This window comes from Nerophis lumbriciformis, linkage group LG13, assembly GCF_033978685.3.
Source record: "Nerophis lumbriciformis linkage group LG13, RoL_Nlum_v2.1, whole genome shotgun sequence".
Taxonomy (NCBI): domain Eukaryota; kingdom Metazoa; phylum Chordata; class Actinopteri; order Syngnathiformes; family Syngnathidae; genus Nerophis; species Nerophis lumbriciformis.
The window spans coordinates 28,141,547-28,156,347 of NC_084560.2; the positions used below are offsets into that span (position 1 = coordinate 28,141,547).

Consider the following 14,801-nt stretch of genomic DNA (forward strand, 5'->3'; position numbering starts at 1 on the left):
CATTCGTAAATCCTTCGAATTCTTCGTCTTCGGTGTCCGAATTGAAAAGTTGCGCAAGCGTGGGATCCAAAAATGGCCGGCTCCGCCTCGTCGAAGTCATCGGATTCAGTGTCGCTGTTGTTGTGCAGCAGTTCTGTGAATCCTGCCTTCCGGAAAGCTCGGACCACAGTTGTGACCGAAACTATCTGCCCAGGCATTTACGATCCACTGGCAGATGTTGGCGTATGTCGACCGGCGCTATCTGCCCGTCTTAGTGAAGGTGTGTTCGCCTTCGGAGCTGTGTGAAAAAAGCCACCCGGCCTCTTCGCGTAAACTTCCCTTAACCACTCGCTCATCTTTTCTTCATCCATCCATCCCTTCGAGTTAGCTTTTATGATGACGCCGGCTGGAAAGTTCTCTTTTGGCAAGGTCTTCCTTTTGAATATCATCATGGGTGGAAGTTAGCATGGCAAGCTAGAACCACAGTGAAGGATGACTTCTCATTCCCTGTGGTGCGAATATTCACCGTACGTGCTCCCGTTCCACAGTGCGGTTCACAGGAATATCAGCTGTGAAATACGGTAGTAATCCGTGTGCGGATGGAGAGATTGCGTCTTTTTATGAACCGGATCGCTTAGTAGGAGCCATTTTGTGGTCTTTACAGATGTAAACAGGAAATGAAACGTACGGTGATATCCGCGCGTTTTTTCTTCTTCTTCCGGGGGCGGGTGAAGCGCTTCCTGTTCTATGGGGGCGGGTGCTTTCCTTGGCGGTTGCTTGCGTAGAAGAAGAAGCGCTTCCTGTTCTACCGGGAAAAAAGATGGCGGCTGTTTACCGAAGTTGCGAGACCGAAACTTTATGAAAATTAATCGTAATAAAGCGCACCGGGTTATAAGGCGCACTGTCAGCTTTTGAGAAAAATTGTGGTTTTTAGGTGCGCCTTATAGTGCGGAAAATACGGTACTTCAATATAACATCCAGCAAAGTCTTAACCCTTCATGGAACACTTGAAACACTTTGACTGCAGAACATTATTGTGGTTAAATATCACAAAATACTAGAACATACAAGTACTACAAAAGTAAAAAGCAGTAGTTTGTTTATTATTTTGCACAACCTCGCTTGCTATAAACATAAGATGGTGTGTAAAATATAAATATGAATTGTTCATATTTGAAGTTGCATTTGTTGAAAAAAAAACAAATGACGAAACAATGATTTGAATAGTGGGGAGTCGGTGTTAAATTAAGAAAACACATGCTATGCACTAAGTGGCGGTCGTGTTATTGCAAAGTGTCTGATACAGTTCAGAGTTGAGCGAGTATGCTGATAGCACCTGTTTGAATTCCTGCAGGGGGCAGTAGAGTCCGCTGCATCCTGGAATAAGTTGATCCTAAACAGATAGAAACCACAATTGAAAAAGTCTTGTCTTCTGTGGTGGTCTGAGCAGGTCCTACCTGGCCATTGTAGGACACTTTGACAAAAGGCTCTTTGGTACGTTGGTGCTGATGAAGTTCCAGCGTGAGGTCGGCGGCGTACGGCGGCCATTGCATGTCGAAAATGCCCAGAACCATTAGGCACGGAATCAACGTGGTGTCGTGTGCAGAATACAAGAACAACTTCCTAAAATAAAATAATAAAATGAATACCTTGATAGACCACGTTTAGAGTACATGGACATGAACATATTTTATATATAAATATAATATTAATATATAATTTGAAATAAAGGGACAAGCGGTAGATAATCGATGGATGGATGGATTTTCATTTTGTGTGGTAGAAAAAAAAGACATCCAAAATGCAAAGATACTGTTGGTGCTTACTTGTGGACAGCAACAAAATGCAAATTAAAAGGAAGATTATTAACAAAATAAAATACTTAAAAAAACAAAACTGCTTTATATTGTCATTCCAAAAAAAGCATGTACCGTATCTCTAAATCTGTCGATTTTTTAAAAAGCATTTATTTTCTTAGTCTTGTTGGACAGTGACAATGTAGGAAAAAAGAGGAATATGAATATTTATAAAGATTATTAATGAAATAAAATCTATGAGAAATGATTGCAATATACTGTTCTCACTAAAAATGTATCTAGTCTGCTGAAATACATTTTTTTAAATCAGAAAAAAAATGTTTTGATTTTTTTTAAATTGCTAAAATTATTTTTTAACAGCAACAATATTGGAATTGTGTTGCATGGTGATTCATACATACAAATGTGTGCAATAAAAAAAAACTTAAAGAACAAAATCTTTTTTTTTTCTGATTTTATTTATTTTTTTATCCTAAATGTGAAGAAATGTGTGTTTTGTTGGACAGTGATGATATTGGAATTAACAGGAATATAAAAGCACATTAACAAACACAAATAAAAAATGATGGAAATATATCATAGCTGTCCAGCTAAAATCAAATATCTCCATGTTCCTCTTTTCAAATCTTTACCAGAAAAACTAACATTTGTTTCAAACAAAAATAAAGCAAATAATTGGAATGAAAAATAACATTACATTCATAGAATAGTTGTATTTTTATGCGGACATTTAATTATTTATTTTTATTTAGACAAAATGAAAGGTGAAATGATAACTTAGCCTGCATCAGGAAAGTGGAATACATTTTTAAAAATCAGAATTTAACAAGGTCATTTAAAAAAAATATATATATATATATTTTGTATGCACGTTTGCTTATGACAAAGCAAATGCAAACATGTTAACAATGCTAAACACATTTATATAACAATGCTAAACAAATGTGTGTTTGAGATACATGCTTTTCATTGGACAGTGATTACATCATTAGATGTAATATGTTAAGTTAATGTGCACAGAAAGGTACTAAAGCCGAGTAAAGGTGCTGGTCTGACCTGTTAGGCTGTGAAGATGCACCTTGCAGCTTCTCTTCCATGTTCAACAAAATGGTGTGCAGCAGAGGTCCCACACAAAGCTGCAAGCTCTCCCTGGCAGAAAGAAACGTTATTCATTCCTGTTGGAGTCCGTGTTTGACGTTGATAGAAGGTCTTTGTTAAAGGTGTGCTGCTGACCTCTTGCTGGGTTCATAGACGTGACACATCATGTCTACTGCTCTCTGCTCCACCGTGCTTCTCCGCGTGTTCAACACAGGGGGACATGGCAGACCGTGTGCCTAACAATGTGATCATTAAGAGTTCAGCACAATGTCAAATTCAGACAATAGCCTCCTGAGAGGCTGCAAGTTTATGTGCAGCACCTTTTTGTTTGTTAACTATGCAAAATAACAGATGGGTACTAAATAGTGGGACAGATCAGGTTCGGGCTGCACAATTAATCATTTGAATCACAATCACAATTTTGGCTGCTACGAATAAATGAGGATGATTGATTTGTCGGCGATATTAACATTTAAAAAACAGGCACAGCTGCATATCAAATCAAGCACTTTCACAACCGCAGCAGCAGAGAACAGACCCGTGAAGCGTGCGCCCGTCCACGTCAGAGACCTTTGGATTTAAGCACAAAACTTCATCACCGAGCCGAACTACAACATTAAAATTATAATTAACATTAACAAACTCTTCCCGGGGTTTCACTTCATTTCACTTGCTTCACTTCCGTGGAGTCAAGACACGCGTTAAAGACCGCACTGCTCTTACTAGTCGGCGACAGGTGTGGACAAAATTGGAGACAGACGCATTTGTCCCACTTAAAAAGTATACCACGGAGGATAACGATATTTTATTTGCGTTTAGTCACTGGTCGCTCCTTCAACTACCTGCTGCGACTCAGTGTGTTATGTACAGGAGGAAACATGTAGCAGGTGATCTGTACAACCATGTGTAGGGAACAGTGCCACAACTTGTATATGATGTCTTGCATTTTGGTTTTCTGGGATGGTCACTCGTCCATTATTTAATTGCAATTTTTGTCAGCGTTTCCAAATAATGTCAACACTAGTTAAAATGAATTAAATGCAGGCTTTAAAGTGTCAGCATGCCGAGTTGTCAGTGAGGCACAAAGCTTGTGTATTACATGTAAGAGGTATCACTCCTATTTAGTTTTGTTGGCCAAACTGTTGCACTTATCCACATGGTGTTGTTGGAGAAGAACACAGCTTGTTTATTAGACTTTATCTTCTTTGGTCAAACTCTTTTGTGTTTTATATTGATAATAAAAAGTAAACACTGTTATTTTACATTATTTGTGGAGATCTTCAGGACAGAGCGTTATTACTTTAAAAACACTTAATGTGACATAACATTTGGTGAATGTTTTGTGGTCTATAGTTTATTCTTTCATGACATATTTATACTCAAACTCCTCATGGATCTGTACAGTTACCAATACAGTAAGAGCTTAAAAGGCATTTGTAATGACAAAAAGCTGATACTAATAATGAACAAAAATCAGGGCTGTCAAAATAAAAAGTTAACCCATTTTACTAATTACAAAAAATTATCGCAATGAACACACCTAGAATAATCATGCCATTTTTTAATGACCGTACAAGCTATTTTACCTTAACCGCTATAAAGGTCAGGGATCACATCAAAGCATAGGGTCAGTACAAAAATGAGTAAAAACAGTCCGACTGGTGTGCTCGCTGGCAATTTCACTCCGAAATACAGCCTGAAATAACTTTAGATAAAACTGTTACCAAATTCGTGCAAATGGTAAATGGGTTATACTTTTATAGCGCTTTTCTACCTTCAAGGTACTCAAAGCGCTTTGACACGATTTCCACATTCGCCCATTCACACACCCATTCACACACTAATGGCGGGAGCTGCCATGCAAGGCCCTAACCACGACCCATCAGGAGCAAGGGTGAAGTGTCTTGCTCAAGGACACAACGGACGTGACGAGGTTGGTAGAAGGTGGGGATCGAACCAGGAACCCTCAGGTTGCTGACACGGCCACTCTCCCAACCGCTCCACGCCGTGCCATGAATGCATTTTACATGAAATGCATTCATGTAAGAGGTTTAAAAATGTTCCTGTTTTAAATATTTTTTATTGGGGTCTTTTCCAAGCAAATTTTAATTATGCAAGCCAGTAATCACCTATGAATAACCATGATTAATCCAAATTCCAAAATGTAATTCGTCTGGTTAAAACAATTCTCATTTGACAGCCTTCACAAAACACAAATATTTGTCTTTAAATATATGGTTAATGTTTATTTAACCTTATTATTATACTATTTAATTAACACTTACATGATGGCGTCACGTTCAACCCTGCCAACCCTGTTTTTACCTGCCATCATGTATAACCCAGTTTAATAATCAGGTTTTCAAAATTGATAAAAATAATAGTGCAGATATTTTGGTACCCTTAATGACGGAAACACTTTAAAATGTGAACCAAACTACTCATTGCAAGACTGGTTTTCGTGTTATTCAACAGTTACAGGGCCCTATTGTGCAAAACATAACTTCTTACCTATTGGTACTTGCTGTTGTATATTTGGGATCTGCATAAGTCCCAACAATTTGAAATTAAAAGATGGAGGCATGGCTGAGATATTTATTAAATCTTGCCTTCCTTCATACTTCCCCCAAACTAGCTGAAATTTGCAAAACCAGTGACGTTTATCGCACCAATGACGTCACCGAAATATCCATTTATGGTTTGAATTTAACCAAAGTGCTTTGCCACATTCCGCCATTGTAGTCCGACCGCTATCTTTTTCTGAAACATTTGTGTTTTTAAGATTCCAAACAACATGATCATGTGACCAAACAGCCCAAATAATGTGTTTGTCCAGTTAAAAGCGGCATCGTAATAAAAACACAGTTGGCTTACAGATAACCTGAATGTTAATAACAAAGTGTCAGCGTGGTCACCTGTCTGGCGACCATGTTGTCTCTGATGAGGATGAAGTCAACATCCGAGCGGTCGGCGATGCCCAGCTCGCTCAGGATGCTCTTGAGGTCTGCTGCGATGTCTGGAAGGCGGGACGACTCTGCCAAGCGGCGGCTTGATGCACAAACAAAATTGAACACTTAAAATGTTTTAAAGTTTTTTTGCTTGGTTAATAAACATGGTTGTACAAACCTGCCAAGCATTTGAAGCAGCTTACATGAGTGGTAGTTGGGGTAGAGGATTTCCGATTCTGCCACTGTGGTTGCTATGGGAACAACGTCTTCACAGGGGAGACCGATAGATGAGATCTCCAACAGAAGACACACAGAGCTGATTTCATGCTCTACCTTTTTGTTTTTGCTGGAAGAGGCCCGCTACTAGACACTTGGCAGACTCAATAGTCCTGACAATGTTGGTGGAGCGCACGCTTCAAATAGGGACTAGTTGGTTAAAATCCATTCAGGTAGAAATTGGTGTGTTGTTTCATAATTTACTTACTAGACCTCAGTTGGGCTGAAGGTGGCACCAAGGAAGGGGCTCTCCTCGATGTATCTCCTCCTCAGCCTTTTGCCCAGCTCGTACAGCTGCTGCATGCCCAAAGTGGTCAGCTGACCCGGAAACACGCCACCCTTACAGTATATTGTGGACAAACAAGCGTTAACAGTACATTGGTGCAAAGTTGGCAGCATACTCGGCGTTTCTCTTTATACGCGACCTAAATGGCCACGAGGGGGCATCATCACTTGTCAACAGCCAATTCACAGTCTATAGATAAAAACCTTGTTTATTGATGTCTTTGTTTACTGTTTGTATATATTTTGCCTATTTGTTTGTATTTATTAGTGGAGTTTGACAGCGCAAGTGTGCCTGGGCCCCAAATCGTGCGTACAGCCCCCAGTTACACAAAGTGCCAGCACTTGATTGTAGTGAAAGATAACAAAAAACTTTTCAAAACTACTCACGCTCAGCGTCCGTCTCCTGTAGCTGTCTTCCACCATTGATGGGGGTCTGGGCCCGCCTTGAAGATCTGTTACCACGTAATTGATGTGCGTGTGGGCAGGGGGCTCCAACAGGGTGGGCAACCATTGCACCTTTGGGAAAAAAGACAAATACATTGGATCTTAAAATTGTGCCCGTGCGGTTTTAACTCATTCTTATTTGCCATGTCTATATTTTTCCACAATTACAAATTAAATTGAACAAAAAAAGATAGCTGTCACTTACAGCTGTCTCATACACACCGACATGCCCAGCGTGCATACACAAAAGTAAAACCTGCTTTCGCAAATCTGCCAATTTGTGTACAGTGTTTCATATTAAGGTTGGGAATCTTTGGCCACCAAACAATTAAATTCGATTAAATTCTTGGGGGTAACAATTCGAATGAGAATCGATTCTCGATTCAAACCAATTTTTGATTCAAAATCAATACTTTTTTAATATGATTGGGTCCCACATTCCTCCATAAAATGGACAAACAGCTTTGATTAATTTTTATATTACTTAAAAGAAAATTGGTTTTGTTTAATGAAGTTCTACCCAAACTTTTAATAAAGTCAAATACAAACAAGGCAACAAAGAAGTACCAAACCCTTCTCTTTTCTAAAGTAAATCTGAACAGCAGATATGGGCATCTACAGCAATAATATGATTTGCCTGAGTGGCTGGACAACAGATTTTTAAGGAATAAACAGATAAAAATAAAATTAAGAATATAAAAATAAATACATCTAAGAAAAGCAATCTGATTTTTTTAATCAATTTAGAATTGTTCCAAATATGAATCGCGATTCATTTGAAAATCTATTTTGTTTTACACCCCTATTTATTTATTTATATATATATATATATATATATATATATATATATATATATATATATATATATATATATATATATATATATATAAAAATATATATATATATATATATATATATGTGATTTTTTGTTATTTTTGTTTGTGATGTGTAATGTCTATTGTTCAAATGTACGGCAGTGAAAATTAATTTCCCCAACGGGGACCAATAAATCTAAATCAAATCAATCAAATATATATAGCTACAGTAACCCCTTATTTATCACTGTTATTGGTACACGCAAAGTAGGATTTTATTAATCATAAATCAACTATTTTCATAGCTGGAGCTTAGAAAACCTGTTTGGGACTTTCACAAGAATGCATTATTTCAGGCATGTTTTTGACATTGCGAAAGCCATGTAGACATGAAGTAACACCCACATCTACACTGTTTTTTTTTAGTTCATTTAGCCTTTTGAATGCTTAAAAAATAATTCAGGCCAAATTTACGCAGAATATGCTTGGAAAAAAACAATCCACAAAGGACGATTAATATTTACGTTATTTTAAGTTTTTTCTGTTTAAAGTCAATATTAACTTTTTCACAGCAACCTAAAGGCAACAGTCTGACACAATCAAACTTTACTCTCACAGAATTTTTACTTCATTATATTTTCGTCAGATTGCGTTTTTTTTTAAACCTGTTTTTTTCATAACATACAACCTAATTTCTCAAAGTATAGATGTTATTTGTTTCTGGTGTGACCATAACACACTTTTATGTTTAAAGTCAATGTTAACTTTTTCACACCAACCTAAACGCAACAGTCTGACACAATCAGCCTTCACCCTCATAAAAATTACAACTAAATATATTTCTGTATGACAACTTTTTTTTCTACTTGTCTTTTTCTTCTTAACCTAAATTCTCAAAGTGCAGTTGTTGTGTTTGTTTCTGATGTGACCATATTAAAATTATTTTGAGTTTTTCACCGCAAACAAAAGCTGAAGTAAAATGAAGGTAGTGTCCTGAAATATAAGACCGTACTTTTCCTTTAGAAAATGGGGTGAAAAAAGATAAGCCGTCTTGTATTTTAACCTCGAGCGAAACAGGGCGTTTCCTCCAGTCACTCACTCACATGCAAACCAGTGACTCTTGCCTAACCCCCCTCTTGAGGGTGGTTAGGCAAGGTAGCAAGCTACAGAGGAGGAGTTATATTTCAAATTTTAAGACAATACTAATCAATGAAGCAGAGTAATCAAAATGTAATCCTTAGTGTAGTTTACCAAAAAGATACATTTTGTTTGAACAAAAATGTTTCCAACTATAAAAAGAGGGATATTTTCAGTTAATAATGGAGTCAACCAAACAGTCATGGATCATCCCCCAAATATAAATAATTGATCCTTGGGTTATTTTTTATATATATATATAATTACCTCCATCACATCGGGTATAGTTTTAAGTGGCGTTCGGGCGCCATGTCGAAACAGGACTTGAACCAGTTTCAGCTCGTACAGTTTTGAGTCGCCACTTTGGTTTTTTCGCTTCCACCACATCACTGAAACCAAGGCAATGGACACGGAGCCAAAGAAGCCAACTTTGGTCCAAAGTTTCCTCATGGCAGTGCTGTAAAGAGAATACAATTTATCATCAGGTGAGTAATAATCTAATTTATCAACAATAACATTGGTATTTTAGTACTGCACGGTGGGGCCTTGTGTTTAACATGTCAACATAGCAGACTGGACATCCAAGTTTAAATCTCTGTTTTGCATGTTCTCCACTGTGCTTGTCTTGGCAAACTCTACACATGGTCAAAGCCTTCACCCACCCAAACAACAGAAGAGCCTCATTTCAAAATGTGAGTTTGTACAATGTTTCATGTCAAATCCAAGCTGTAAAGAATCAGTATATGTACTTTTGAAAACATGTTACTTTCAAAAATGGTCCATTGAAATGTAATTTGTTTATATTGGTCCCTAATTGCTTTTGTGTGTCGCCACCTTCTCCAAAGGTTTTTCACTTTGCAACTGTTGATTTCAATGAAAAAAGACACAATCAAGTCCAAAACTAAAAAGGAAGAAGAGAGATTTGTCCCATCATTGAAGTAAAAAAAAAAAGTGAAGTCTCAGTGTAACCCTGGTCAAAAAGTCTAACCCTTTTCAAGTTAGAGGAGAGCACAGACAACCAACACATAACTTGATAGTTCTGGTGTGGGTTTACTACGGTTTCCTCTCACAGCCGACGAAAATGTGTGTTAGGGTAATCGGAGACTCTAAATTGTGTCTTTCACTACATTTCTATGCACTAAATTAGCCTGATTTCCCCAATAGTTCTTTAAAAAAAAAAAAAAAAAAAATTCACATCTACATGCGAGGGTCCCGGTCTGTGCACACACTCTAATGCAACTATTGGTCGTAGGCCATGTGCATCCCCATACACTGGGGGGGCCTTTATTTCCATTTCACATGCATGAATGTATTGCTTTTCCGGGTGGCCTATGACTTCACACTAGGCATCTGCGGCTCCTTACAAGTTAACAGGCTAGCTCTGTTGTACGTGATGTCCGCTGTAATATTGGCACAGATTGAAAATATTACATCACTAATGGCTACGCTGATGTTAAATAGCAGACAGTATCAATAAATTATCTTTGATAGCGCTACAAACATGACTTTACTAACAAGGTCTCTGAGCGGATGCACTAAGCAAAGAAAGACCAGCTGGGGAGTTTTTTCTAAGGAAATTTTCGGACAGCGAATCATGGAACCAAAACTTTAGAATGTCTCTATGTTCATTATGCTCGTGGATTGATAGGAATTTTAAACCCAAAGAAAAATAAGTTTGTTCCCCGGCCGATACTGTTCCAGATGAAGGTGGCTATTGTTCTGGATCTTGCCAGTTGTGTGGAATACAGAGTTATTGTTCATCAGTTTGGAGTGCACGAATGCAGCGTGAAGAGGTTGGAGTACGCTTTATTTGCCTTGGAAAATATCTTCTCATTCATATTTCGTTCAGGAGTCCGAATTAAGCAGACATTCTACATTTTCTTAGCTACCTTCTTAAATAAATGTTTCTTTTTTCCACCTATCTATGCACTTCAAATGTTCTGTTCTTTTAATTTGTGAAGCAAATAGTCTACTCTTCATTACAATTATTGCTGTTTTTATTGAATGGTATCTGCTTCCGGGTTATATCCTGCGCATTGAGACTGGTGCATGCGTGATGCAAAGGGTCCCCTACGGCGGCACACACACTCGAGAGATCTGGTTTTCAATCGCATAATCCAGGTATGTTAGGCACCGTTTACACTAAGGGTAAATCCCACCTAACCTTAACCTTGTCCACACACACACACACACAATGGTCGTTAAAGACCCCCACCGTCTGCCGGCGCAACGCAACCTAGTACGCATGCGCGGAAAATGCGCACATCAGTCACCTCCAGTGTTGCTTTGTGTGCAAGTTCTTACATTTAACTTATCTAAATTAACTGGAATCCAGTGCGCTGTGGGGCCCTGTTGTAGTGAATCACACCTGTGTCATCATAAATTAATCAAAAATTTAATACACATGTGAAAGTACACAATGTGACAAAGAACATTTTACAACAATCAATCTGGGGATCTAGATATCTGGTCAGGACACTCCTCACTCTTTTGCCTTCACCTTCATTGTCCATTCGTTTTTGGTGACTTTATATACTCTGGACCGAGACGTTGAGTCCGCGACATACACAATAACTGATACAGTCTGTTTTGCCAGTCCAAATGCATTCGATATTTTCCGTAGTCTTCACTCGACGGACAGGTAATACAAAGCACACGCTGCCTTTTTTATCACATCCACAGGAGCCCGCATTCTTGTTGACTCTCCTTCAACAAATGGACAATTTTTCGGGAAGTAGAATCACAGCTGACCTGGACATTCGAAAGTTCTCTTGCCGTCCGAGAAGTGTTGAATGAGAAATAGCTGCAATCGCTTTCTCTTAAGGTATTCATGTGTGATCTCCACAAGCGTCTGTACAGACGGAAGGAGAAACACGGGCATGTCTGGATGACTTGCCTCCAGATTTCAAGTGGTTAGCTCAGAGTTATGAAACTGCTGTATTATAAAGCTGGCTGTGGCGCGTTCTTTCTGACGTCCCTTCCTGTGTGGGGCGCGGTCTTTCCGGTGTCACTTCCTCTCCGAACTCAGATTGTAAACGATCAATGAGTCCACACAAAGCTAAGAGCCGGAGATTCAAGAACTACACGGCGCACTTACCCGTGTAAAAAATTGTCCGAGGAGGGGGACCTTAAACAATAGTTTAGTGTGGCTGAAACGGGGCTTAGGCTAAATCATTATTCGTTTAAGGGGCTATCCGGCTTAGTGTAGACATACCCTTAGTCCGACTTTTCCAAAACGGACCATGATCAGATTAAGGTGTTTCCATGGGTTGTAGGAAGCTTATTTAGAGTCTGACTATTTGAAAAAATCGAATTAATTTAGTGCATGGACACGTACCGTTTGTGTCATAGGATTGAATGGTGTCTCTTGTCAAAAGTCAGCTGGCTGGGAAAGGTTCCAGCTCACTATAACCCTAATGAGGATAATGTCGAAAATGGACATTGTTCTAGTTAGTACTCAGTTTAAGACCACAGTAGAGTAGCTAAATGCAAAGTAAATTAACTTTAAGTGGGCAGTAAAACACCGTAATGTATTAATTAATTGTCTATGAAAGGTTCTCATTCATCTAGGGCATTGTCATCTCAGGGCATTAATCGATCGCAACTGGACTGTTTGGTTTGTCATTCATTATTAATTAGTTTGTTAACAACCTGACTCGATTTAACATCTGAGTATTCCAAAAACGGAATCTTAAAAATGGCAGCTTATCAAAGTGATGTCATCTTTTAGACATGGTTCACACGTATATTAATCAGTTATGAAGCGCATATGTGACCCACCCATAATGTGCCACATTTGTGTTGATTTATTTATTTTATTTTGTGGTTTGAATTCGTTTTTGGAGCTGTCACTCCAAATTTATCAGTATTCACCTTGGTCAGTAGGGGGCAGTAGAGCGTTTCTTCCTAATTGAATGCTATTACCTGCATACCGGAAGCTTCTTGTCATTCTGATGAAAGCGACTAGTCTGTGAACAACTGAAACGTTCTGTGTGCTTTTTCCTCATGTTTAACAGGACATTATTATCTGACTGCTTGTCCTGGCTACCTGGGACCTGCAACAGATATTTGGACTGCTTGTCCTGGCTACCTGGGACCTGCAGAATATATTTGGGGGCTCGTCCGGGATTGGCAACGCCATTGATGGTTTGACGGTTGCTGATCCAGTGAGATAGATAGATAGATAGATAGATCTATATCTATCTATCTCACTGGATCAGCAACCGTCAAACCATCAATGGCGTTGCCAATCCCGGACGAGCCCCCAAATATCTTTTGCAGGTCCCAGGTAGCCAGGACAAGCAGTCAGATAATGTCTTGTTAAACAGGAGGAAAAAGCACACAAAACGTTTCAGTTGTTCAGACTGGTCGCTCTCATCAGAATTTATCAACATAAATTACAAATCAACAATTCACTTCATTTCCCATATCTTTTGTCACTTTGTATTATGTCAATTTTCATCAAAACACTCAATACACTATCTTTAAACCGTTACTGTATCACTGGAGTTGTAATTACCATAACAATATTGTATGTCTTTCCCATATATTTTCACATATCCACATCATCACTCCTAAACATACAATATAAGTGCCCAATTAGACCTTATTGCACTGTCTTGTTAAAGTACCAATGATTGTCACACACACACTAGGTGTGGTGAAATTTGTCCTCTGCATTTGACCCATCCCCTTGTTCACCCCCTGGGAGGTGAGGGGAGCAGTGGGCAGCAGCGGTGGCCGCGCCCGGGAATCATTTTTGGTGATTTAACCCCCAATTCCAAACCTTGATGCTGAGTGCCAAGCAGGGAGGTAATGGGTCCCATTTTTATAGTCTTTGGTATGACTCGGCCGGGGTTTGAACTCACAACCTACCGATCTCAGGGCGGACACTAACCACTAGGCCACTGAGTAGGTGTCTTTCTCAGGAATATTTACCTTTAACCTAATGCACTTTTTAGCAACACTCATTTAAGCACTTTGCTTTCCTTCATATTCTTCTTCTTATAATAGCAGCTTTAAGTTACTGTACTTGAAATGTTCATTGACCATTCCTGAGAGCTCAACTTATACAACCATGTCTAAACACAACCAAATAGCATGTAAAACCTATTTCAGAACACACACATTATACAAAAATACATTATACAATCAATAAGAAAACGGGAGCTCTAATTTGGGAGTCTGAATCAGGATCAGAAGTTCCTATATAAACATTGCACACTCACGTCGCCATTTTGTATTGATTACTGCAGCCAGACTACTGTGCTCTGCGCTGGATTCATTCACAAACACTAACACCTTGCAAACACTTTAGAGTTAGGCTCCACCATCAGAACGAGTACTTAAAGTTATAATGATCACATGGATATCATTCAGTGAGTTGATTAACCAAAACTAACCTGTTAAACATGAGGAAAAGGCACACAGAACGTTTCAGTTGTTCAGACTGGTCGCTCTCATCAGAATGACAAGAAGCTTCCGGTATGCAGGTAATAGCATTCAATTAGGAAGAAACGCCCTACTGCCCCCTACTGACCAAGGTGAATACTGATACATGTGGAATGTCAGCTCCAAAAACAAATTCAAACGATAAAACTCGGTTCGACAAAATAGGACGAATGTGAACACACAAGACATAAATGACATAAATGTTACCCAACCGGCGCCTTGCCAGCTTGAACTTGAATTTAGCTGGTGGATAACGTTTCAAATAATACCAAAACAGGTAGCTCGAACTCTCCAACGAGAGCATGACGTCTAAAAGACAAATGACCCAACTCGAAGCAGAACAAAGAATAACGTTTTATACCACTATGCTTACCGTAGAAGTAGAATACTTTTACAGTCCGTCGTCTGTCTTGTATCAGCGTTCACTATGCCAATAAGTCACCTCACCTCAAGTACCAGCAGTCCACACACTGCCTCTCGCAAGAATTGGTCATGCCGGGAAGTGTAGGCTCGAGCAGGGCATAGAGCCAGTCGACACAAGCCTGTCGTTG

The 14,801-nt window shown here is 39.0% G+C and overlaps 1 protein-coding gene across 5 annotated transcripts; it reads right to left on the reverse strand.

The window, feature by feature from the left end:
• Positions 1–1,053: 1,053 nt before the first annotated feature.
• Positions 1,054–14,765, reverse strand: acp6 (acid phosphatase 6, lysophosphatidic). Of its 5 annotated transcripts, none has more exons than XM_061971372.1 (11): positions 14,624–14,765; positions 9,067–9,256; positions 6,791–6,919; positions 6,327–6,457; positions 6,176–6,255; positions 6,021–6,108; positions 5,810–5,942; positions 3,030–3,130; positions 2,853–2,945; positions 1,437–1,602; positions 1,054–1,372 (listed from the first exon to the last, which is right to left on the reverse strand). In XM_061971372.1, the coding sequence occupies exons 2-11, from the start codon at positions 9,247–9,249 to the stop codon at positions 1,247–1,249; spliced, it is 1,230 nt and encodes a 409-aa protein (XP_061827356.1). In that variant the 5' UTR covers positions 9,250–9,256; positions 14,624–14,765; the 3' UTR covers positions 1,054–1,246. The 5 variants fall into 5 exon arrangements, with proteins under 5 accessions (XP_061827356.1, XP_061827359.1, XP_061827358.1 ...); XM_061971375.1 differs by lacking the exon at positions 14,624–14,765 and adding an exon at positions 14,469–14,547; XM_061971374.1 differs by lacking the exon at positions 14,624–14,765 and adding an exon at positions 14,458–14,489.
• Positions 14,766–14,801: the final 36 nt, after the last annotated feature.